The sequence below is a fragment of the Gymnogyps californianus genome, chromosome 5, assembly GCF_018139145.2.
Source record: "Gymnogyps californianus isolate 813 chromosome 5, ASM1813914v2, whole genome shotgun sequence".
NCBI classification, from domain to species: domain Eukaryota; kingdom Metazoa; phylum Chordata; class Aves; order Accipitriformes; family Cathartidae; genus Gymnogyps; species Gymnogyps californianus.
In genome coordinates, this window is record NC_059475.1 from 53,845,635 (window position 1) to 53,871,914 (window position 26,280).

At 41.1% G+C, this 26,280-nt stretch overlaps 1 protein-coding gene across 2 annotated transcripts in view; it reads right to left on the reverse strand.

Moving 5' to 3' along the window:
* Positions 1–20,783, reverse strand: part of LGMN (legumain) — a 28,652-nt gene extending 7,869 nt beyond the window's left edge. The window contains exons 1-8 of one of the 2 annotated variants that reach the window (XM_050897957.1): positions 20,754–20,783; positions 14,077–14,259; positions 6,061–6,158; positions 5,110–5,191; positions 4,477–4,562; positions 1,750–1,825; positions 1,205–1,267; positions 231–297 (exon numbers count right to left, since the gene is read on the reverse strand). In XM_050897957.1, the coding sequence (XP_050753914.1) occupies positions 231–297; positions 1,205–1,267; positions 1,750–1,825; positions 4,477–4,562; positions 5,110–5,191; positions 6,061–6,158; positions 14,077–14,214 (610 nt within the window). In that variant the 5' untranslated portion in view covers positions 14,215–14,259; positions 20,754–20,783. Of the gene's footprint in view, positions 1–230; positions 298–1,204; positions 1,268–1,749; positions 1,826–4,476; positions 4,563–5,109; positions 5,192–6,060; positions 6,159–14,076; positions 14,260–15,687; positions 15,707–20,753 lie in introns of those variants that run through there. The other variant, XM_050897958.1, reaches the window with a different exon arrangement.
* Positions 20,784–26,280: the final 5,497 nt, after the last annotated feature.

Consider the following 26,280-nt stretch of genomic DNA (forward strand, 5'->3'; position numbering starts at 1 on the left):
TTTTCAACTTCTCATTTGCAAGAAACTGAAAGCCTTGTTAGTCTTTGTAAGCCTCCATTAATTCTTTAAAAGGAACTTCCCATAAATGGAAAATATTACTTTCTCTAATCCTTGTGCTCCCCTGCTAAAACTCTACATAAAAGTGCCTTGAACCTATCCTTGACACAGTATCTGTTTAGGTCTGTGACAAGTTGTGACATTTAAGTCCAGTAAGTTAACTGATTGCTCACCATTGATATTATCAGCCAAATGATTCATCATAGATCCAGACTCGCATGCTTCAATGTAAAACACCATCTATAAAATAAATTAAAGACCTTAAGAAACTGCATGAGGAAATGGAGAAAAGTCCTTCAGTGCTTTTCAGCTGTAGCTAGTTGGCCTGTACTGCTATCCCTGAAACAAAAGCTATCCGTAATGCTACAAAATACAACACAAAAGCAAATAGATCAATTTTTCATATTTGGGAACTAAACTATGTGGAAAGGGGAAACAATCACAACGAAAAGATGCTATTAATCTCTACAGAATCCACAGGGATCTACTGACTAAAGTACAAAGCACAAATCAAATATACAGTCACTCTTTAGGCACAGCAATGTACCGCTACTGAATGTAATATTTCTGGAACCAATGGCCATTTATGTGTTCCTAAATACAGCCAGCCATAGTAGACAGATTACCACAGAAAGCTGCTTAAAAAAGGGAAGCTACTAAAATGTTCTAAATATTAGTTTTTCTGCTTAAAACTACATGTGATGAAATAAATGCACAGAAGTTTCTGACAAGAGGTACAGTCTCTTAAACTATATCAGTAACTGTAAGAGAAACATGAGGTATATACAAACTTCCTGTAGTAACAGTGCAGTCTGAAGTGAACAAAGCACAGGAAGAAAAGTGTCAGGTACATATTCTGAGGGTGCAGTAGTTACAGATGTTATTTCTCCACTGTTGGTCAGAATATATACCGTTATCAAAAGGCAGTACACTACATCTCAACATCAACTGCAAATATACAGTAAACTAAAAATGGAAAGAGAAAATTTGGAGAGGATCAATCCTTTTAAGTGCAAAATCCTAATCCAAATTTCATTGTATGGCAACAGCTTCCTCCTGCTTTAAACAACTCTCAAAATGAAGACAAATCTCTCTCTTCCATGCCAGCTGCTCTTTTAATCTCACAACTTCTGATACGCTTGTTTACCTTCCGGTATTTTTTGTGACGATACATGTACCAAATAGTCTTATTCAAGTCCTTCACGTGAAGCTGTAAAATAAGAAGGCTTGTATTAAACCCACTTACGTTCAACAGACACACAATCCATTTAATAGGAATAAATACTAACTGTTGTGAATATGTATACTGTTTCCCATTAAATATATCCAGTGCTTTGCCCTTCTGAAATACAACATTCTAGTATTTACCACTCCAGAAAAGATGAGTAATGGTGCCAGATGATATGTATAGTGCACCAGAAAGCCGAGTCACACCTGTGTGAAACAGTCTGCTTGGACCACCGAAGTCCAATGAAATATTAAATGACATAACTTAATTTCAACTGAACGCTTCAGACTCAAACTGGAAAAAAACCCAAACTGTGGTGATGCGGAGAATATTGCTCTTTTTCTGCCTGCCCCATCAATATGGCAGTGCATCAAATATTTTCATGTTTTACACTTATGACTTATCATTTTAGTATGTCACTAAAACAATGGTTTTATGATAAAGTAATCCCCCAAAATGCTTACATCGTCATCAGGAAAAGCCAGAAGTCCTGGAGCTCCATGGTCAGTGAAATAAACAAACACATGATCCTTGGGACCACTGTAATGAAAAAATTGCAAACAGATTATTTCTAACCACTCCAACCTAATCTTCATTACAATAACAATCACCTGCTTCTCAATGCCAAGACATGTCAATATTTGAAAATAATACAGCTGAAGCACCTCCTCTTCTTGGTAATATTTTTTTCCTCCCAAAGCATACTACTTTGGGTGCTTATCAGAGGAGATGAGTGTCTGCAAAAGGAATGAAAACAGGGATATAGGCTAGTCCCTCAAGCATGGGGAATACGGCAATTACACTTCACGTTTCAAACTGTGAACTGATTGCTGGTGAGGCAGGGGCTGGTATGTTGGGTATGGTGGGAGCACAATTGTTTTTTAATGCGTGTCTGAAGAATCTGTTATACCATGGGCATTTGTAGCAGTCTGGTAAAAAAGGAATGTTTTTATAACTAAGTTATACTGAGGCACCAATAACACAGGGATAAACCGTAAAAACTTCTTTGATAAGATCCTTAGGTATGTTTATGTACTACCTTGTTGTGATCTGTATGGCCACACTTAGCCAAATCAGTGTCAGCCTACATCTCCATGAAGAATTGATGCGTATACAAACTCACCCGTTAGGCTAGATTGGCATTTGCACTAAGTGGCTCTGCAGTCGGTTGAGCACTGCATGCTCACAGGCTTTGATTCCCTAACATCTGTGTAGTACACTGTTTGCCATAGATTTTTATTGCACTTTAAATCAAACAGATCATGTTTGGGTGATATTAAGGTCTTGCCCTAACAGCCAGATCTGCAAAGGGATGTTGCTTTTAAACTGTATTCAGGGACAATTAAATATAAAATAAGTGAACAGACTGGAAGGAGTCCCCAAGCCCTCCTCTTTTCCTCTGTATCAGTGGTCCAGAAATCCGTATTTGCTTTTGCTCTTTCCTGACTGCGAAGAGGTATGACTGCAGCAGCTCAAGGGGACATTGTCCAGCCTTCTGCCTGGCCAATAACCTGCTGGTTATGGAACAACCTGGAAGACAATCTAGAAGCTTTCTGGGCAAAGGATAGTTGAGTTCTTGTCAATTATTACTGTCATCCAGTAGCAGAAGTCAGGCCACTTGGAAATTCACACAACAGAGCCTAACAAAGAAGGGCTGGCTGTTATTTTTCTGGCTCCCACTCTTGACCCTAAGTGCAAAAAATTCAACCAAGGTGAAATGTAAATAACTAGGACTTTTATAAGTGGGTTGAAGTTGTCTTCCTGAGTAGCTAAGAGTCTTTGGCCCTCTGCATTGCCACTCCCTTATCTGACTTGCAACATCAAGCTTTCACAGGTGAAGTGTGTTCTGAAGTACTTTTTTTAAATGAAAAATGCTTTATAGTCACCTCGTGACTCATTCCAGCTACTAGAAGAGAACAATCTAGTAAATGTGCAGCAACTTATTAACTTTTTGCCTATATGCCTTGCATATATCATTTTCTATCTCAGCTTTTCAGGATGAAGTTTAAACAATTGAGAGCAATAACTTATTCGACTACTGTCCTGCTCCTTCTTTTTTTTATTTTCCCCAATGCCAGGGCAGGATTCTTCTATTCTGTTTCATTGCTTTGCCTCCAAAATTAAACTGTCAGATGAAGATAGGCACTTACACAATTTTTCTTTAACTATGTCAGTCCTTCCAAATGGTCAAATTTAAATTCTTAAAGGTTTTACAGGAAATAGAGTACACAGAAAAATATAACATGATCTAACTCTTCACCAGCAGTACTGAGTCAGAAATATAACGCACCTTAGTAAATAAGCATCATACTTTCATATCTCAAACTCTGTAGAAGCAAGATGAATAACTGACACCAGGTATCTTTCCAAGAGGTCTTCTAATTAGGCCCTCAAATATATTGCTTTTATTCTTGCATCATCTAAATTATATAAGCCTTTATAAACTACACCCATTAACTGTAGATCTTACATTCTACTTAGCCAGTCTACAATTTATTATTGTTCATATATTAGAATATTGCCAAACTTACAATCATCTGTGTAACTTAGTTTACAAATACCTTAAGCATAATACATCAATTACAAGGTTAATTGCTTATACTACTTTTTCAATCACAAAGATTTTTTTGCATTAAATATAAACCATAATTCCATTTCATTACATTCAAAGCCTCAATAACCTTACATCTGCCACAAAGACCAAGGCTGGGATTAGACATGCAATTATTTCAGTTGATGAGCTGTTTAAGCTATCTCTGTCCCTCTGCCACTGACTGCTAAGTCTCACCACTTCAGGTGACTAATACAACTGTTCGTGTACATTAAGCCAAGCTTTAGCAAACCCTTTCTAGAGGTCTCCAAACCTTAAAAAAACTCTCTTCGAATAGCCACTCTTGCAAAAGACAACAGTCTAAATAACGAATACCTTAATACAGTTGATACTATCCTCTAGAGTTTTTATACCTTAATCTATACTGGACTCCATACCAGCCAAATATCAGCAGTTGCTTCTTGGTGCTGGATAGTTTAAGAAAACAGAACCATTGTATTTCTAATATGAATGACCTGGAATTGCCATCAATTGTCTTGCTGGATTCTCAAGTTGCTCTAATTTACCCTCTTCTTTTGTTGAAATCAGTGCCAATGTGCAACCACACATGCAATTATTTTCTAAATTAAACTTCTCTTACCTTTTCAATACTTTTCCTGATCCCACTCCCTTCATTGCTTCCACATCTCCTCTGAGAACAGCAAGGAAATTCTTTGGAGTAACATCCTAAGGATTTAAGAGGATTAAAGTTAAATCTGATCATAAGAACAACAACAAAATCTTCATTTAGAAAGATGGCTTCTGAAAGTCAGAATCCATGCATGGATGGCAAGTTTAGCTCGCCATCCTTTTCAATCCATCATTATATAATGTATTAGCCACTGATGACTCACTCAGATACATCACCAAGTGATTGGATTACTGTTCTGATTTAATGAACCAATTAGTCTTACACAGCTGTTCTTCAGATTGAGTTACAACATTGATGAATGCGAGACTTTTCCTCCTTTTATTTTGTGTGTCAGCACAGAAACAGTGTAAAGGTTTAGTTTTATGACCACTGCTTCACTTTAAAGCATCTATTGTTTATATTCATCTTATGAACACCAAACTTCATGCCAAACCATGCAGGTGAATAAGCTGGAGGCTTTATACTATGTGCATTTTGGAGTGTAAGCTACAGGCTGAAAGGATTTATTCAGAGGCTGAAAGGATTTATTCAGAACATTGGCTAATGCTGAACCTTCCCTGGGGAATGGTGTTTCACTCCTACCTCCTTTGTATAGTCTTTGGGCACGCCAGCATACACATCTGTGCCATTAGGTCTATTGATGACAATGCCTTTTGTTGGATTTCTGAAAGTTAAACGGAACACAAATGTGAAGAATTAGCCATGTGCCACACAATGACCACAGAACAACTAGGAAACCACTTAAACTGCCCTGACTGGCCAGCTTGCCTGAGAGAGAGTATGGGTACTTGCACCATGTGTCATTAAGTGATCTCAGAATATAAAGGCCTTTTCACTTCAGTCAGTTACGTATGCTTGCCTTAGGTGTCCTTACCCTCAGAGTACCTTCAAGTACCCTGCCTCAGATCATTTCGATTAATCTGAAGATGTAGGCGGGTGGTCTCTTATACTATCATCTCTCTACTGTCAGTCTTGCCTTTAGTCCCCTTTACTCTTTGCTCCCAGTGCTGCTGTGCATGTGAAGTCCGCTGATTTCTGCTGAAGTTGTCTCAGAATTAGAGGCTGTATAACTGAACTATTCCATATAGAAGGCAATGATACACTCTAGACAGTCACCAAGAATGGGACATGTACACTTCTTTGTGGAATGTACAGTCTGGGAATAAATCTGATAATGTCCTTTCAAAAAACCCCTGCAAATCATACACGGAACTTCCCTATGTTTGTGGTTTTAGGCTATTTATCTGCTGTAAACTGTTATGCCTGGGAGTTAAGATCACTTACTCTCATAAAAGTGAAGCTCTGCAGTCCTCAGTGCCATAACTGATGCTGAGTTGTGGAGTAAGGCTTAGAAAGCTCACGAGCACATTTCAAAGGAGTGTTATTGTGCTGATGGATAAAACTTCTCTATGTGTATCACAGGTGGTTCTTAAAGGCTTTTCTTACAACTACTACAAACTCAAAACACATTGGTAACTATGGCATGTTTGTAGTAACCATATAGTTTGTGACTAGTGTACATTCATTACTTACTCATCATTATCAGCAATGTCATCATACATCATGACAATGATCTGTTCATCTGGAATTCCATTTCGGTGTACAATCTGGTACGCATGGCACACGTCTGCCTGAAATTAAGCAGATTTTCATTACTAGCTTTAACAGAGATTTTACCTTTGAGACCAGAAGAAAAATAGCTTTGCAGGCCTAAGAGCAGACTATTGTCCAAAAGAAACTGCATTCAAATATAAGAGATTGAGGGTTGCTAGAGGGCTGAAATGCACAGGTTAAACCAAAACTCGATGTTTGTAGTTGCATTAGTAACAGAGACTATGATTAAAATCTCTTTCATTTACCTATTTTGATTTCTAATTTAAACAGAAACCAGAAGTTACTTCAGACTTGGTACAGATAACAAAATTTAACAAAAGGTTCTCAGCAACTTTCTGCGTTCTGTGAGAAAATCTAAATGAAAACCTTGTGCACTGACAGACAAATCCAAAGTGTGCCAAGCAGAAGAAGAAAAGAGTTGGATTTCCACCAATTTCAATTAGTTCTGTACCAAGCCTGCATGACTAAGCATCAAAGACTGTCCTTGGCTTAAACAAGTATGGTTTGCCAATCTCATCTCTGCAAAGATTTTATTAAATTTTGTTTTACTAGATCAGAATTTTGGTTAAGGAAAATTTCCTTTTTAAGTATGTATTTCTTGTAGAGTAACACTGAAGCAACTTCAGGGCAAGAAAACAGACTTCAGTGGAAAACAGAATTGCAGAATTTCTAATCAGGCTCTTTTCCTGACTTGTACAGGATATGAATAAGCAGATTTTCTTTACATAACCATCTTCCCATGACACAGAAATAACAATTCTCATCAAAGTGATATTACAGTAAATGCAAACCTCTATCAGAATGTTAAATTCTTAGTAACCCCAGCCCAAATAATTCTCTTCTTTTAGACCTGCAGTCTGTGAATGACCTAATGGGCTATCAACAATTCCTAAACTCTAGAACTATAACCTACCACATGCTAGAAAAGCTGTGGTAGCAGCTAACAAATGCACACTCCAAATGCAGGCAAGAAGCAAGCTTTAAAGCTTACTTCTGTTATACTAATCTAATCTGCTAGTTTGTAAACCAAACTGAAGTGGTTTAAGTGGACCTACATAAGTTCAGATGACTTAGGAGTATTAGTGATTTTGACTACTTTAACTGAAAGGACACTATAAAATCCTGTCACTTTATAATCCTTGGTCTTCTAAGCGTGGCTGAAGCTGAAAAGGGAGGGTAGTTGTGCAAGATTCTGGGAAGGGTGAAGCACATTCAATGCTAATGAACTCTCCCACAGCAAAATCTCTTCACATGACTAACCCTGAACATTTAATTGTCTCCTTACTAAAGCAGTTCCATTTCCTACTACACAGGTCAGCCTACGTTCTCTTCCACCTATCTCAGACAATCTCCACAGTTTATAGTTCTCCATTTCCTCGTATGTCATTATACCAGCTGCTGCCTCAACAAGCCAAAAGGTAGAGGTTAAACAGATATAAAGGCATCACATATGAAACAGCAGAGTGCCAGTTTGACTAAACATGTATTTGATTTTCAGAAGCAACCCAAGCAAAAGTAGAAGAAAACACTCATCAAGGCATCTCTACACTGATTGATGAGATCATAGATCCCCTCTCACTCTCAAGACATAATACACTTCTGGTATGCCGACAGAAACAGTTACAGGCTGGCAACACACGGAAATGCTTAGGCATACTATAGTGATATAATATCAACATAGTCAACCAGCAAGTGTCTGTGCTCCCACAGACATGTGGCTGGCCAGTGGGGACTTCAGAGGTGTTTTGAATTAATACCAAAGTACCCCAAATCAGTTAAGCTTTGTAAATGCACATTATCAGCTTTTTTGGTCTCCTCTCTCCTTCCTTCTGATTCATTGACTGTTTGCTCACTATATCCTGTCTCAATAAACAGTAAAGTAGACATTGGTGGTAAATTTAAATGGGTTAAATTACCTAGTGTGGAGGGAAACAGATCAATGTAATCACTTCCCCTCAACCTTAACTTATGCCTGTTTGGGGACTGTCCCAGCCTTTTAAGGCTTTTGCTAAGGGAACTATACCTGCTGGTAGCATAATGATATCACCAACATAGGCTAGAGCAGCAAAAACATGTTTTGCTGCTAAAACTCCATTGGCTGAAGTTGGACAGTTCTGAGTAAACGGTTGGGTTTTTTTGCATAGAATTAGCTGACGTGACTAGCCCCCTTTGATGTTGGTCACGTGCTCCTCCTGTTCCCTCCGTACACATAAAAAAAATAAATCTCTATAAAACCAGAACAGAAACAGTCTGCTAGAGTAGGGAGGTATGTGAATCTAGAGTATTTCCTGTTGATGTGTAACTGCCTCTCAAATACTGCTATTTGAGCCTTGTTTCTTCCAGAAATATTTCTGGCATATCTGTACCTGTAAGCCACCCTAAAAGAGACAGCTAATATTGTTCCAGATGTCTTGTTGGTATTATTCTTGTTGGTTTACTATGTGAAATGAATGCTATGAACATTTACTGGATAAATCGTCACTAAATGCAAATCACGCTTTTGTGGCCCTGATTTGGGGTGGGTAGCAGTTGCCCTGCACAGAAGAACAGAAGAGGAGAAGGTGTAGCTGTACAGCTGCTACTGCACAACTGACCTCACATGCCAGCTCCAAAATGGACATTGTTAATGGCATGGTTCAGACCTTTCATCCCCAAGTTAGTCTAAACCCATCGCTACATTAGCAAATTTCTATGGAAGATCTATGCCTAAATAATTAACTCCTAGATTTTGAAACGATGGGGATCAGAGGGGGAATTCCCCTGTTTTCCTGGAATGGGCATTTTGTTTCCCCAAATGTACATTGGGGGAAATTCTAAAAGGAAAAAAAAAAAAAAAACAACACCCCAACTTTCCTCTGCCATACAGCTGTTTACACATTTGAGTGACGCAGCTTTCAAGTAGACTGCTCGGGGGGGGATTTTTGGAAAAATCAAGTTGTTTTATGACACATGCATGCATAAATAGTTCCTAAAGGGAAAAGCTTGGACTTCTGTGAAATTGGTTACTTCTGGTCTTATGACTGCTAGGTTGATGGCTAAAAAGCATGTGTAATGAACTGTCAGCTTCATTGCAAAGTGGCACTGTTCCTGTTACAGGTACACTGAAATGCCACGGCCTAAAAAAGAATTAACTCTAACATAAAAGCACGGTAGAAGAGTATGCCAGCCATGTTTCATTCCCTTGCTTAAACACACATCAGTGAATCAGGCAAAAACTTTAACTGTATTAAGAACTTAGGAAAGGTTTTCCTGTAGCTTCAGTTACAATTTTGTAAGCACAGTGAGGAAATGTTAATTGAAGTCAAGTAGCCAAGCCATCTTTAATGTCTGTTACCTGCAAGACTGGAGAATTTAGGACTGTCCTGGAATAAGATACTGCTCTGGTTCGTAGCATCCAAAACCCTGAATAAATACAGTCCCTGGCCCATAAAGCTCAGTTAGTATAAGACTAAAACCAGCAACTGAAAACAGACCCATGTATGCAAATTCAAATGTTTTTATTTTCAGCATTTTCATTTTGCCAGACTTTTTCAGCTATTTTTCTCCTCAAGTATGTACTCCACCTTTAGTAAGACTGTGTTTCACATCAGGCTTTTCCATTGACTATGTCTTTTGGAGTATCCAGAAAGTATTGGTCTCTCTCTCTTTCTGATCTGTTTGTGAAGCCAGCTTTAGGTTTGAGTTAGCTGGTACGATCATCTCCCAGGAGAGGCAGAACTATATACAAAATTCTATTTCTCTTAAGGAGAACTAGTTTGTTGGCTCATTCTCTACATCTGCCAGTAGCATTTAGTGCTGTATTTGCTCATGTATGTCACTAAGCTTTCTAGAGATATATCACCTAGCTTGTTGCATAGTAGAGAGCTGAGCCACCTTCCCAGGGAATGGGGGGAGTACTCTTTCCAGTATATGAGTGCTTAGTTGCATTTAGGGAATAGCAGCCAGTCTGGTAATAAAAAAGCTGCTATAGAGAAGTCAGAACAACTGCTGAGGAACAGAGAGGAGCACGTCAATAGTCCTTCCACAGACCAAGCAAGTCTAATCAAAACCAATAAGATACGGGTAAAAACACCAAAGAACTGAGAAGCCACAAGCATAAGGCAATATACAAGCTAGTTTTGCAATGACAGTAAGCCTATCACATTGGGCTGTGTACTATTCAAAACACTTAAAATTTATTTTAGGAACTTGATGAGATGTGTAAGACAAGTTTAGATCATGCTGATTAGGAAACAGTCCCAGTTCAGCCATCACAGAGTAAACAAGTGCCTGCAAGGTGTGAATCTCACTCCCAGATAAGTACAAACGATGGGTTTTTTTTCCTTATCTTGTCTACACTTGAGGTTTGCACCAGTGATAGTGGATCCTGACCACTGACAGCTGAATTACAAGTCTTAGAGGGAGTTTCAGATTCCTTGAGGTTACAGGTGCAAACTCAGTGTTTACACGGTCTGCACAGTTTTTACAAACTTACTGTTCATGGGGTCTGTACAGAACACAATGATGGACTATCTTCCCCACAAATTTTCACATATGAAATTGGGACATTTTTGAAGGTGTAATATTCTTCTCCTCCTTTTACGGTTGTTTAGTCAGATGAACACATCCTGCTGTCAGGTAACTATTGCGGAGGGCAACAGAGTATGTTTTGACTGCGTTGCGTGCAGACAGCATGCAAAACAACTGGAGCTCACAAAATATAAATATAACACAAACATGCAACATCATGTATGAACTGTACCCTGAATAGCTGAACTGAGCAATTGAAACCCAGAGATGTGTCAGCTGAGGTCTCAAATTAGAAAGCGATATTACCAGTGCTTAGTTGCATGTAGGGAACAGCAACCAGTCCAGTAATAAAAAACAGTCACACTGAGTAACTACTTAGAGGAACACTCACATCTACAAATTCACTTGTACACAGGCTAGATCAGAGAAGTTCTGAGGAAGAAAGGTGATGGCAGGAGGAAAGTGAATTAGAGGACAACGTATTTTCTTCTGCAGTTTCTCCCTTGGAAAGCAAAGAATTACACAAATCTGCAATCCTGGAGTGCTGCTTTGCTTTCTGACAGTACAGGTATTATCCTACTGAAAAATAACATGCGTTTCTGTGCGTGTTCACTATGGAATGACTTTCATGATGGATAAAGCACAGAACGGGAAGTCCAAGTCCTATTCCTGGTGCCACTGCAAGTGACTTGAGCAAATAATTTCAATACTTAGAGTGCTTTTACTTCCACCCCTGGAAGGTAGGGAGTACTAACACATGCAAAGGCATCGTGATCAGTCTGCATAATGTTTCCAAAAATCTGTTATAACTCCCGAGATTTCTGTAGTACCTTTCCTCCTCTGTATAACTCTCCTAAAAGTCTATGGTTTTGCTGGGAACAATTTTCCCCAATTTTTTGATACACCCTTCTCTGGATTACACTTCGTGGCACACACACAGTGGATTTTCCATGACTAACTGCTGGGTTTGTCTCACAGTACGCCCTCCCACCATGGGTGCTCACTCCTGCCAGGCCCTTAAGGTTGGCCACAAAAGGCCGCTAGGCAAGACAGCGCAGGCTGCTGATGCACTGCATCTTCTGGGAATTGATTCGTTTCATAACAAGTTAGAGGCACAGTATCTTGCCCAAGACAGGTTAAGTAGGAGCTCAGCCCCACTCTGAAGGATCCTTCACGCAGACTCGTTTATTTTATGACATTGATTTCATGACTTCGATAGGATTATTAGTGGTGTTCTAATTTTCTTTTTTTCCAAATGTTAATACTGTACCTGAACCCAGCGGTAGAGGTTAAAATACAGAAATTTCTAGGACTGAAATTCAGAACAATCTGACACTGCTGGTATTTTGCATTGTTAGTTGACGTTATTGCAAAAAGAAGGTGTTTAAAGAAATCCCGTTCTCATTTTTCTAACCTTGAAAAGCAATTACTTAATAAGTGTCTGCAAAGCATGACCACACTCAAAAGTTAATTTACTTCTGTGAAACTGGCATGTTCAAAAGACTTATTGTTGGACACAAATATGTAAGTCTGCATCTTGTGTTCTTCATAACTCCATTATACCTGGCAGTCATACTTGCCATTGAAGGCTCACTGACAGAAAGGTTAAAAACTCTGTGCTTGGGCAACTGTAGAAAAGGAATTCTCATGAGCCACAGCTTCAAAAATGTAGTTGCATTTAAAGAATGAATGTTGCGGTATTAACTCCTCCTAGAGTGGAAGGGAGCCAGCAAGACTGGTTATACAGCAATAGCAACATCCAAAGCACAACTCAGTAATTATATTTAGACACCTCTGTGCAGGCAGTGATCAAGTACAACACTAGTATTTGTATTATTGTTTCCCAATTTCAACTTTAAAAATCTCTTTTTTAAGATTTAATTTGAAATAGGAATAGTTTATATTAAGGCTGTAATATTCCAGCTATGGTTATCAGGTGATAGCTACAGTGCAAGGAGCTGGCAAAATTCCTAAAACCAGTTTGTCGAAGTGTTGAGCTAGTGTTTCCCCAGTAACAGGTTCTTCAGATGCAACAAGGTTGTCAGTCTGGTTCATTTAGTTTCAAGCTTAACACTGTGTTGAAAGTTACAAACTGATTGTGAGCTGAGGGGGAGGAGAAACATAAACATAAAACCCTGCATGCCCAACACATGGAAGGCTCCTTTCTTCCTCAATCAACACAAACAGAGAGGATGAAGCCTCTCTAGATTTTACAGGCAGTTACATTAAAAATAATAAATACCTAAAAAGTTGCAGTATTCAGCAAGTCAGCTGTACCCAGTACTTTTAATACAGTTTAACTTTTAAAATGCTGGTTTTGTACACTAGTGTTTCAATCTCCATTCGAGTTCACCTTAACCAACAATAGCCTAGTAAACTATTTTTCTAACATTTAGAAATATACAAATGTATACATAAATCAGAATTAAATAGACCCTGTTCTCCAGGAAAGCAAGAGGTAGTTCCAAGTTTAGAGCAAAGGCTGCATTTAAGTGTAGATTAATCTGTTTAAGGGATCACCCAAGAATTCCCCACAGGGAAAACTGCCGTAGTCTCCTGACTGCTGATTATAAGTCTGGAACTTAATCAGAGTTAAGTCACTTGGATTTAATTCTGTCCATCCTGACACTCCCACTCAGACCACAATTCCACAACACACTGGCTTTGACAGCAGTGTCAAACTCAAGAGTTCCTGTTCCCTTTTCTCCTCTTTCTGCCATTCACTCTGCTCCCTGCACCCCGGTGCACCGTATCCTTGTTGTGCCAACACAACTCTGAGGCCATGCTGCTGAACACAGTGAGCAAATGGATTCAGGTTAAAAAGAATCCCTTTCTGCATGTTCTCCACCCCACAAAAACATACTGTGCATTTGCAGCCTTTGCAGATTTTTTAACTGGAGAGAAGAAAGGGAGCTTTTTCATAACATAAGGAAAAGAGGAAAACAAATGGAAAGAAACATGCATGTGTCTCAAAATGAGGTTTAATTCTAGACATCATTTGTTCACCTGCAAGTTGGGGTTAGATCCTCTAACCTAGTAACAGAATATTTAGTCTAAATGATACAGGTCTCCCAGGATGCAGAAGCGTGATCAGAGGAAGAATACTGCTCCTCCTGCTAATGACAGCTTTCCAAAGATGAAAGACCAGACAGAGTTGTAAGCAAAAAAAAATTCAAATAGTAAAAGGAGCAGTGGACAGGAATTCTTGGGGTGAAAATAACAAGAATTAAGACCAGGCTCTGAGTGAATCTTGTTGCTGTTTGTTTTGAAAACTTTACAAACTCCTGGGAGTAAAGAAGTAGGAGCACTTGCCAAAATGACAGAAGGGCTGAACTAGTGTAGGCAGCTATCATCTCCCCGCGAGTCCCAGAGCAGGCATTTTCTGGAGTGTGGCCAGCATCAGCATGTGGGACCAGTGGTCCTTACCTGGTGTCGATAGTTGTACCAGCCATTCGAACCTGCAACAATCACCACCCAGTGCTTGCCTCCATCTTCAGGTTCTTCCATGGGGAATGTGCTGATGCCCAGAGCACAGCCCAGCAGCACAAGTGCTTTCAATATCATCTCTCTTCTTTAATTACTCCACAAATGGGAGAAAAAAAAAAATCCCTAATGAAGAAGTTTGAGAGAAGTAGATCAGAGGACATCAGTCAAAAATAAAACAAATGCAAAGCAAACATCAGTAGTATCACAACTAGAAGCTTTTCTTCCCTGTGGGTTTTTTTTTGTGTTTTACAGACCATCCAACCCACAGTACAATTTCTGGTCATATCTTCCTTTAGCACCAAGCTGCTACTAGTTACAAGAGTTTTGTGTCAGCTTTCAAATCTAACTGAAAGCAATTCTGAATGGGACAACAGAGTCTTTCAGCTCCCTCTGGTTGTTTTGTTCTATAATAGCTGGTAATGAATAAGCCTCAAATACAGAGCATGCCTCGCTATCAAGTATTTCACAGACAAAACTTTTCCAGATTAATACTGTTCTCTTGGTCTCTGCTTATGTAGTTCCCTGGTTTCCACTCACTGGCAATTAGCCCATTATTATTGAGTCAAATCCCGGGTGATGTAGGCATAAGGATACATAGGCATGGAGAATTGCTTGGGAGTTGGAAGGTCAGAGTGTCACAAAAGTTCTCTGTGCCCGCAAAGCCAGAGAGGGTGCAGAGAGGCCGTGCTGCTGTTCTTCGCAAGACACAGCCCTAACTGCTGGGGCTGGGGGGAAGTGCAGACTGTGAGAGCCTCATGCTATTTGTGCAACCTGTTATGCTAGTGGAGAGCAAATGTGAACTGGTACCACATGAAAGAGCAGTATTTTCGTCTCTTTTGCGCAATGGTTAAATGTTTGCACAAGGTGCACAGCGAGAGAATCGGGTCTGAGCCTGTGGACATCAAATTCAGAAAAGCAGAGCCAGAGAGGAGGTTTAAGCCCATGCAGAAATGGCTCTTTCTACTTTCTTGAGGACTAGAAGTAGTGTCCCCACTAGTGAACTTCCCGAGCACCTTGATTATCTGATAAAGTGTTTGCTCTAAAAGCAAACAATCTGGCCACATCTAATCAAAGGTTTGCTTTTTGAGTTTTGTTTTGGGGGAGAGGGGAGGAGGGTGGAGCCAGGCAGGTTATGTATATTGGTCACAGTCCCAGGTCTGCTGCATCTAATGTATAACTCATAAAGCAAACTCCCCTGAAGAATTGCACGCTCTTGGCACATGCACAAAAATTACCTATTTCCTCATGCACCGAGAGATGGTATTTTACACTGGCCTCCTTACAAAAAAGAGATTCTGGAGGTTGATCATTGCTGCTATGTATGGAAGAGGTGTTGCAGTAAGAGGTGGAGTAGTCTACTTTAGCATTGTTTTCTCTGGAGTAAAAGCTGGAAACTCCCAAGCCTTACAACACGGTCACAAGGCACAATGTCAAAGCTGCCACTAAAATAAATAACTAAACAGTATCTAAGTCAGCCTCAGTTGCCCACAATCAAAACCATCCATCTGCAGCCACTCAAATGAGGCTGAAACAGAGAAGTAGCCAGCTCACCTCCAAAGTAGCTGTGTACAGTGAAGACTGCTAATGTAACACGTAGTACGGGTCTTTCCAAGACTGGATCTACTGGTCACTAAGATTAAGTCTTGCAGGCCGTAGTATGAAAAACATATTATATATATATTTGGAAGTTGTGATTTTTTTTTTCTTTTTAATAGAACTAGCACAAAGTAAAGGAAGTCATGTTAGCATATCAGCTCCTATAGGAAGAGCTGTTACCACACAGAAAAACTCCAGAACAGAACGGAAAAGATAGAACTAAACATTAAATGCTATGACACTGCTTCTTCCAAAAAACTCATTTGAATGTAGGAAACTTATCTTTCAGGAATAAGCCACTCCTGTCACTGCCTGCAAGCATGAGATTTGGGAGTGAGAACAATACATGATAATTTAACAATTTAGGGTTTGTTGAATTACTAGCTCCTTTAGCAGTTAAGTGGATATGAAGGAATAAGCAGAATTTTTCTGCAGTTTGATAGACAGTTATAATCTCTCATGTTGAGCTGGAATTGTAAGTTCTTGTCATTGTTGCCAGTGACAAGTGGCTTTGTACAGCAACTCTGCCTCGTCTATCTTGCCACTTCTTCAGATGATTAAGACAAATAACATACTAACAGCTCTGTCGAAGATATACTGTGTTTACAACATCCACAAAACCAGCCTATTCTGTTGCCTACAGCACAGCTAAGATTCAGACCAAGTTGTTTAAAACTTTTGTAAAGTGTCACAATACGCCATGGGCCAACAAGTCTATTCATTCCCAATATTCAGTTTCAGGTATATCTAACTCCTAAAATATTAGACAAGAAAAGAAAATCAATATATTTTAGACAATCTGCTTAGAAATCTTAACTGAGTTTGACTTACTGGAATATGGAGATGAATTTCATGCAAACAGATCCCTCAGACCTCAGTATCTGTTTCGTGAAGAATCTTTCATGTTCACTAAACCATAACTTTTCATTTCTCCAACTAAAAACATTACTTATATTTACATGAAAAATACAAAGAGGAAAAAAATGGTTCAAATGATTGCTGAGGAGCTGGAGATCCTTTCACATGATGCTTAGCTCTTAGAGATGTAAATCATTAATTCCAATCCAGGACATATCAATAGAAGCTGTGTTGCTGCCAGCTGTTCATTGGGCAGTATAACATGATGGCTAATTTCAAGGCAGATCCTAGCAGACAAGCAGCCATCACATGGAAACAGTCACTGCCACCAACTGTCAGTTACTGATATACCATGCAACAGAGACTAAAGTAGCTTCAGAAGAAATACACTATGGAGTGCTAAGTCCTGAACTGGAAACAGTTTGATGGGATTGTCTTTCCTGACAAGTTCACACTCCAGACTATACTAACATGGATTATAGCTCTGAGGACCCCAGCCAGTACCTCTGCACAGGGCCATGCTATGTGGGACACAGATGTACGAGATACCAGCCCTGCATTCTGCCTGCAAACAGGCCCACAACAGAAAAACCCACGGCCAGATCAGGAACGAAGACTTAAGTTATCAAGCCCCTCAGGCAGTCCCTCCATGAGGAATTCAACAGTCTCCCATGTGGTACACAGATATCCAGATCCTCAGGTTTTTCACCTCTGCTGAGACAAATGCAGAAGGCTCAGGGGAAAAAAAGAAAACAAACCCAAACACCAAGAAACATTTGCATTGTATTAGAAAACCACGTATGTTTTGTCATAGGTTATTTAGAATAGAAACAAACTCCTCTTTTATACTAATTAATGACATATAATCCCACTTACCTGTCTCTTCCTATACTATAACTAAATCAAATTAACACCAGAAAGAAGGGGAAAAAACCCTAGACATACCACAATGCATTAATAAGCCATCATTAATAAATGCTTAGCTCCCCAAGATTCTCTGAGCAGCATTTAAAATAGGTTTAACCATTAAACACATGTGCGGTGGGAACAGGTCTTCCATTGCTTGTTTCCAACTACAAAAAAAAAAAAAAAAACCCGCCAAACAAAAAAACCCAACCCCTCCCATATTTCTGCTTGTTTGAAAGAAAGCCTTTGAGTGCTCAGGCAGGCAACTTAAAAGATTGTGTTCTGGGTTATGTTGAATGAGTTCCTGACCTACAGTTGAGAAAGTTCCCGTCACATGCTATGTCTTCAGGTCATATTCAGAGAAACCAGCTCAGCTGAGCAGCTTACCACAGGTACATAAAAAGCCTTTTTCTGAAAGCAAGGAATCAGAGATCTGTCACATGTGATCCTAAATGCATGCAGAGTGAGACTACATGAAAGAGCTGAAAGTTCACTAAAAGATCATTTTAGAGCTTTGGCTGACCCCCAAAAATATGAGATGATTTGATCAGCTCTGCCTAGTCTTTCCGGTAGAAGAGTTAATTAATTTTGCTTTGGAGATTTTGTCAGGAAAAAGGCACATCTCACAGACATAGTGGGTTCAGCATCAGATCTATACATGCAGAACAGCAGCATGCACACACACAGGTAGGCTGCTGCACATTTTGCAGAGTCCCTGAAAGAAGCATGGCCAGAACTCAGTGGCTCTTGCCAGAACAAGTCACTCCGCTCTTAAAACCTGGTTTTCCTGACAGAGGTACCTTGACCACTTCCCGTTAAGTGGCTAGCACACATCTCTGACTTGATAAGAGAGGGATGCTTAAGAAAGACCTACTCTGGAAGTGGCCGGCTGCTGCTAGAACAATTCTTCTGGTCAACACCCTGTTCCCCGAGTTCCCAACTTTCCTTTGGGAAAACAGTCCACTAAGATCAAAAATCTGAGAACAACAGGATACCACCCTAAAGAAAGGAGTTTGAGTTGATCAAAGTATTTTCCACTAGTGTTTAGAGTGATGTTGACACTTTGGTGGCTTAAACTCCAAATACCTCAAGCACAGCCTCTACGAGCTATATAAACAGAAACCATGTACCCATTTTCCCTTCATGTGAAATCAGTGAGTTAATAATCTTGGGGAAAAATAACAGCCTTAAGCTAATCAGCTGATCATTCCAGTTTTTCTTGGAAATCTCTATTTCTTTTCAGCTGCTCTTCTTATGACCACTAGCCTTTTAGTTTTCAGAATCAAGTCACAATTCCTTTTCCCACACAGTGCCTGCATATTGCCTGTCACTGTAATATTCACATGCTGATTTCCACAAAATATGCAACTCATGATAGCCCTCCTCACAGGAAACTAACGTCTGCAGATCTCTGTCAGCAATGTTCTGCCTACATGTTGTGCCGGCTGCTACGCAAACTGAAGCACCTAAACCCCTGACTAAGCCCCTGCGGAATTAGTCTGATTTTCTTTATGCACTTGTATGGTAGAAAGAAAAAGTCTTTATCGCCGTAAGCTCTGATAAGGTACATTTTGAAGGAGATTATGGTCTCTGTTGCAAAACAATTCTTTACAAAGTCTACTAGTAACCATTTTATGAATCAACTTAATTTGACTAGAACTTGTAGTAGAATAGTTTAGTATAGCTACTGAAGATGTATAAGTCACTTTTACTGTACAAACAAGAATTTGTAATTATGTTAACTCAGAATGGTTTTAAACATTTTCTAAACGTTAAATAAAGGTATTTAAAAGTTATTTAAAATAAAGTTCATTCTACTGTTTGCAGATTTGTCTTTCTCAGCAGCAGAGAGATGGCACCACTTACCGGGGGAAAAAAAAAAAAAAATCACTCCTTATGCTTCCTAGGATGGTGACAATCTAATACACCTGGTTTAGGGGATTTTTTTTCTATGCCCTTCAAAAAGCCCAGATTCAAATCTGGCAGATCTTAAGGCTTCAGTAAAACTTCTGCTATTTACTTTCATATCTGTCTACAAATATACAAAGCCTCTGCAATCACATTCTGATGGTAGAAAAAACAGCTACTGCAACACCGCATGAATAACTTTAATTTATCTCATTGCATGATTCGGGGCAAAGGTGTTGCAGGTAGAGGAATAAGTCAGATGAGGGTAAGCATTTCTGCTCAACTCTGTGGAAATGTTTGCAGTGTGGACAGAATGAAATTCTGGAGAAGTGATTATGCAGAAAGTCTGAGATTCCTGCACTCCACATGTCTTTTACTATGGTTTATCTTAGCATTTCTGATCTTTGTTCCTATCTTTGCTTTAACCCCCAAATATAGACACTCAACACAGCATTGTCCCATCCTAATTAGGAACTAGTGGTGCCACTAACTCCGAGCAGACCTTCACATAATGGCAAGGTTGTCTACCAGCTATAAATAACTGTAGCCACAGTGCAGTACTTTCAAGCATCATCAGCTCTTTGCAGAAAGCCCATAAATTCTTACTCCATCGTTTTCCCCCGTTAAAAACGTATTACCGGGGACTAAATCTGTGCTGCTGCTGCTTCCCCCCAGATCTCACTCCTCTCTCCTGTGCCAGCCTTGAGCAATGCCCGTCTGAACGAGCCGCCTTGACTCCTCTCCCCAGTGAGGCCCTTCCAGAAGGGCGAGCTCAAACACAGTTCCCGAGCCAGAACGGCCCCGTGACAGGGGGGACAACTGTGCCCAAACCCCCCTTATTAAAGGCATCACCGACGACGCAGGTCGGCGCTCTGCAGCAATGCCCACAACGCACAGGCGGAACGGCGGGCTGACCGACCCCTCTCCCAGCGTCCCAAGGACATGGGGGGCGGGGGGGAGGAGGTTTCTGCAAATCGACCGAACCGTCGCCCAGTGCCAGCCCCAGCGCTGACTAACGGTCGGGCCCCGAACAGCCTCCGCCAGCCGGGGGGCGGCGGGGCGCCGCGACGACCGGCGGGGGCTCGGCAGCGCTCGGAGCCGGTGAAGGAAACCAGCGCCCCTCGGCCGCTGCCCTGGAGCCGGCGGGGCCCCTCGCCCCTACCCCGGGCAGCTCTGCCGCCGGGGAGCCGAGCGGGCCGGCACCGCCTCACGGCTCTCCGCACTCAGGCGTACCCCTGCCTCCTCCCCGCCGCCAGCCAGCCGCCGGCTGCGACAGAACTCTCCCTGCACAACGCGGTCCCGATGCTCCCCCGGCGCCCAGCACGGCCGCCCGGCCGGCCGGCTCTTACCACGCTGCCTACCCAGGCGTCGCCGCCGCGGCCGCTGTGATTGCGGCAAGCGCCGTACGGAGCGGGGCGACCACGGGCCGCGGCGGGCGGAGACTGGCGCCGGCCAATCGCGGCCGGGCGGAGGAGCGGCGGGACACCCGCCCGGCCGCACTACGTGTCCCAGCAAGCCCGGCGCTCTCCCGCGCTCAAAGGGCCGCGGGGCCTTGCGCGCAAAGCACGGTGGGAGTTGTAGTCCGCCGGCTGCGCGGCGAGTCGCGTGCCCCGGGTGCGGTTGGGGAGCGTGTCTCGCCCGGCCCGGGGAGCGCGGCTGGGGCGGGGGCGGGCTGGAGGCCGGCGGGCTGCAGGGAGGCCGGCGGGTTGGAGGCCGGCGGGAGCTCCCCGCGCCGTGCGCGCCCGCGGCCTTTGTGCACGTTGTGCGTTGGGCAGGAACAGGTCAGCGCCGGCTGCGCTTTCCCGTCGGAACTGTCCGCCTGTTATTTTGGGGCAGGGTGGCGGCAGGAGGCCCAGACCGGGAAAGCAGAGGAATGCGTCAAAGGGTAATTCCTGAAATGACGGAAGAAAACCAATGCCCCCTCATTGTCCTCGTGTATTTCAGCAACGGTGGCCAGCAGAGTCCTGGCTTCTCACTGCAGACTCTGCCGGCCCTTGCTCATGGCCTGCTCCCTGCTGCGCAGGAGTGGCTCAGGTACGGTACTGACATCTGCACATACCAGTAGAGAGAGGTGTTGAGGGGTTTTTGGTTATGTACTATGAAAAAGCTTGAGAAACACTGCTGTAAAGTCGTCTCCATTTTTAGTGAGAGAAAGAGAAGCAAAGATCCTTTTTGAAAAGTAGAGGCACATGCTCTTTGCCTAATAAACCACGCAGAAAGGAGCACACCAGCTTCCCCCTTGCATGCTGACTATCGGTTAAAAAAAACCCAAGTTTGCGTTTTGTTACCAACCGACTGTGTTTTTGAACGTCTGCAGAAAGTCATAGTTTTGCTCTGAGTTTGCCATTTGCGTTATTTGCACTGTCTCAGCTTTGCTTATGATCATAAATGTAAAAGGTCATTACGGGTTAATCATCAGTACTTTTCTAGAAGTTGGAGTCCCCAGTAACCTGGCATGCCTCCTGACACAGTCAAGCTGTTAAAATTCAGGCTGGTTCAGGGATGACCTTTTTGAACTGACAAAGACCATCATGCTGATTATCCAACAGGAAAAAACAAGCCCTAAACCTTCCTTTCCCCTCAATTTAATTTGAGCTTAGTAGCCACGTGGGTTATGCTCATGTTTTGAGTATTATCCTCCTGCCCTAGAAGTTATCTAATATCAGTTAAAAGCATCACTGACCTGTCATCCAAGTCCAAAGGTGTTTTCCATATTGTTTGTCATAGCTGGGCTACATGAGGTAAGTACACCTTGTGTCAGCTGTCACTTCTAAAAAGTCTAATAATATCATTGCCAAATAACCTGTCTATAAATTCTACATTCATTAAACATCAGCAGAATGTTTCTTATTGTGAAAAATAACAGATAGGAAGACCGCTACAGGAATCCTACATCTCAGTCAAAATGTATCAGACAGGTACTAAAGACACTCAAGTAATATTCGGATTTTTACTATTGAATGTGATTATTTCTTTGATGGTGTTAGGAAGTTAGCAAGCCTTCCTGAATCGGGTGGGAAGTTTGTCTAAGGGAAAGACAGGAATGTGTTGCTGGGTATGTGGGCTGAAGTAAGCAGAGAGATTGCTAAGATACAGTTGTGGGGAGTCGCAAACAGAAGCAGCTAGATGTCCTGCAGCAGGAATCCAGCATGATCCTTGCGACCGCTGCTACCATGGAAGAGAAGAAATGAAAGAAATAATGTTTTGTCAATCATACAAACACACATTTTATGGCTATGTAAACAAACATACATATAATCTTTTTTAAAAGAGAAAAGTAGGTAAAAAGATGATGGATTTATGAAACATTTTGCTCCTTGCTCTGACAGCACCAAAAAGCAAAAGTAACCATCACCCGTATGTCTCATAACAAAACTTTGACTCTCTGGAATGCAGTTCCACCAACCCACCAAAGCCACACGCTACAAATGAGAACTAAGACGCTAGCAAACTCTGAAAGTGTTGACCAAATGAGAACAAAAAAAACCCCAGATGTGAAACTTAAAAACTGCAGATAAGGTGGGTTCTTTCTTAATAGAGAGATTTTACCAACCAAGAATGGGAAGTCCTACAGACCGCAAGGCTGCCGTATGGTAAGAGTGGGTCGTTTAGCTCTGATTCTGTTTTGCTAAGAGTGCTCTGAGAGGATTCTCACTCCTACCTCCAACATTGCTGATACCAGGCTGGCTTAAAGTGCTGGCATGGTAGTAGTAGTTCTGATAAAGCACAGGTTTCCCCAAAAGAGGTTTTCCAGATTTCTGGCAGAACTCTGGAGATGTTTTAACACAGGTATTTATGGTACCATGCCCCTAACCTTACAGCTGATGAAATTTGGACTGAAAAGTCATTGGTTTTGCTTTTAATCTGCCAGGAAGGATATTTATAAAAATGTACAGGAAGCCATTCTGGACTGCACGTACGTTTCTCCTTTAACGGCATCTGAGTAGATCAAGACTTTTTTTTTTAATGAGTCAAGGACATTTTTAGCTGGGAGAAAATGGACTGGAATCATGAATTGAGCTCACTTAGGGCATGTACCAGGGAGCAAGATGCAGAGGTTATACACTGGTATAGTAAGTGAATGCGAATCAGGTGACGATTAGATTAAAACCCAGCTAATGAACCACAACACTCCCGTAAGACTTTATAAATTCTGTAGGGAATTTTTTTAAAGAATGTTTTCTACTTCTTGGAAAAACTGTCACCAAATGTTACTGAACATTTTGAAAGGGAATGAATCCAAAGGGAATTTTCAATAGAATGAATCCATAAATATGTCCCATGTGGATGAATCTGGAAAATAAAAGAGAGAAAAAGGTTTTATTCATTAGAAGAGGATTTTTAAATTATTTGATTCAGTAACAATGTTTAAGAATGCAGGGGGCCAAGACCACACTAGTTGTGTTGGATCCAGAGCTGATTAATATACTGTTACTCTGAAACCCATACGCTTATTTAGCCACTCAGCTGCAGGTTTGCTCATGCAGTCACTTGTTTCAGGACATTTTAGGCTTTAAAGTGCTTTGCCATATAAATCCCTTTGTATGTTTGCATAATATTTAGCAACATGATGCTTGAGTAGGTGAGATAAAAGGCAATTTCTTCTCTTCCATCTCCTCTTTAGGGCTTAAAAGGATTTTCCTGAGCCACTCTGTACCCAGGCAGCATGGTCAGCTGTCCCCAGCCCGGACATGGCAATGAACTGCTTCTACAAGATCAACAACTTCTATTAAATGCTGGATTCTTAATCCAAATTTAAACAATTGCTTAACATTAGTCCTAGATTGCAGATATTCATGTAATTTTAAGCCTCCTTGACCTATTTTAAACATTTTAACAAATACTAACGCTTTGTAGTTGCACTAACTTGATAAATATTAACAAAACAAAATAAGAAATTCTGGGGGAAAAAAGCTAGTATGTAAGGTAAAGAGTGGGAGAGCTTTATGGTAAATGAAACAATGTGCTGAGCCTCGTCTTTCAACATCTTTACCAGCAATGAGATTAGATTTGTCAGACTAGTAGCGATGCATGACTAGCTGCCTTGTAAAGGCAAACATCAGACATGGTTACCCCATATGTTTGAAAAGAGGGAAGATTTAGTTCTCATTTTAGCAAAACTAGTAGATTAACAGGGGGGTGATCTTGATTAAAGGAAAATGATTAAAGGAAATGATTAAAGGAAAAAACAATGTTCATTTTTATTTTGGGAGGAAAATCAGAAGAGACTTATATGAAGTGACCTTAGTTCTGAAAGAAAGAGAGTTAATGGCAGGCATATCATCATGGAGATAAACTGAGAATAAGCAAGTCTGGGAGTGTCCTGGTTTCAGCTGGGATGGAGTTAATTTTCTTCCTAGTAGCTGGTATAGTGTTATGTTTTGGATTTAGTAGGAAAATAATGTTGATAACACACTGATGTTTTTAGTTGTTGCTAAGTAGTGTTTATACTAAGTCAAGGATTTTTCAGCTTCTCATGCCCAGCCAGCAAGAAGGCTGGAGGGGCACAAGAAGTGGGAGGGGACACAGCCAGGACAGCTGACCCAAACTGGCCAAAGGGATATTCCATACCATATGATGTCATGCCCAGTATATAAACTGGGGGGAGCTGGCTGGGAAGGGTGGATTGCTGCTCAGGAACTAACTGGGCATTGGTCGGTGAGTGGCGAGTGGTGAGCAATTGCATTGTGCATCACTTGTTTTGTATATTCTAATTCTTTTAGTATTATTATTGTCATTTTTTTATTACTATTATCATTTTTTTTCGTTCCTTTCTGTCCTATTAAACTGTCTTTATCTCAACCCATGAGGTTTGTTGTGTTTTTTGGGTTGGGTTTTTTGGGGGGTGGGTGGGTGGCTTCCTCCCCGCCCCCCAAATCTCTCCCCCATCCCACTGGGTGGGGGGAGTGAGCGAGCGGCTGCATGGTGCTTAGTTGCCAGCTGGGGTTAAACCACTACAGAGAGGCAGAGGGATTCAGAGTTTTAGTTCACTTATATCACTAGAGGAATATATACACATACATTTTGAGAGGGAGTGAGGGAAAACCTTATCCCTACAGCTTTGTACATACTTTCTTCAACTTTCTGACAGATTTAACTACATTTGACAGTATTCAAGATAGTGGGTTCCTATATTTTTCTTGGAAATAGGTGGGCAAGTAGAGGGGAAAGGCTTGAGACAGCACCAGAGAAAAACAGTGAACACAACGACCCTTTTTAGAGAGAGAAACGTGAGAAGAGTGAGAGCAAATGATCAATTTGTTCCTTTTATATATATTTTTAGCGAGAAAAATCTATAGGTATGTATCTTGATATGGATTATCTATATACAAATATTTGTATATACATTAATTTTATTCATTGGCATAAACAGTCCAATGTGGGGGAAAGATTTGCAGATCAGAGCCTCGTTACATGCAGAGCTCCTCAGCACTTAGTGGTTCCTAGTTCAGTTTTGTGCATATCACGTCAATAAATAACTGAATGAACTGTAGTGTAGAAAAGAACAATTAGAGGTTGCAGAAAGATCACTTATGAGAAAAGATTGAAAGACCTGGGGCAATTCAGTGTAGACATGCACAGATCCAGGAGAGACACTCTAACATGACACATAACAGATTGCTGCAAGAGGAAGGTAAAAATATTTTCATGTCTCCAGAAAACAGAACAAGAAATAACAGTCTTGTTACTGTTATCAACAGGTACATGTCGATTAGAGACTGGAAAACATTTTTTAATGATAAGGTACTAAAGCACTGGCCTGGGAATGGTCCTTAGCATTGAAGCCTACAAACACGGCCATACAAACACAGTTTCTTCCAAGACTAAAAGTAGTTAGATACTTTTTGTTGTTCCTTTCTCCTGTGGGCTTTTTGG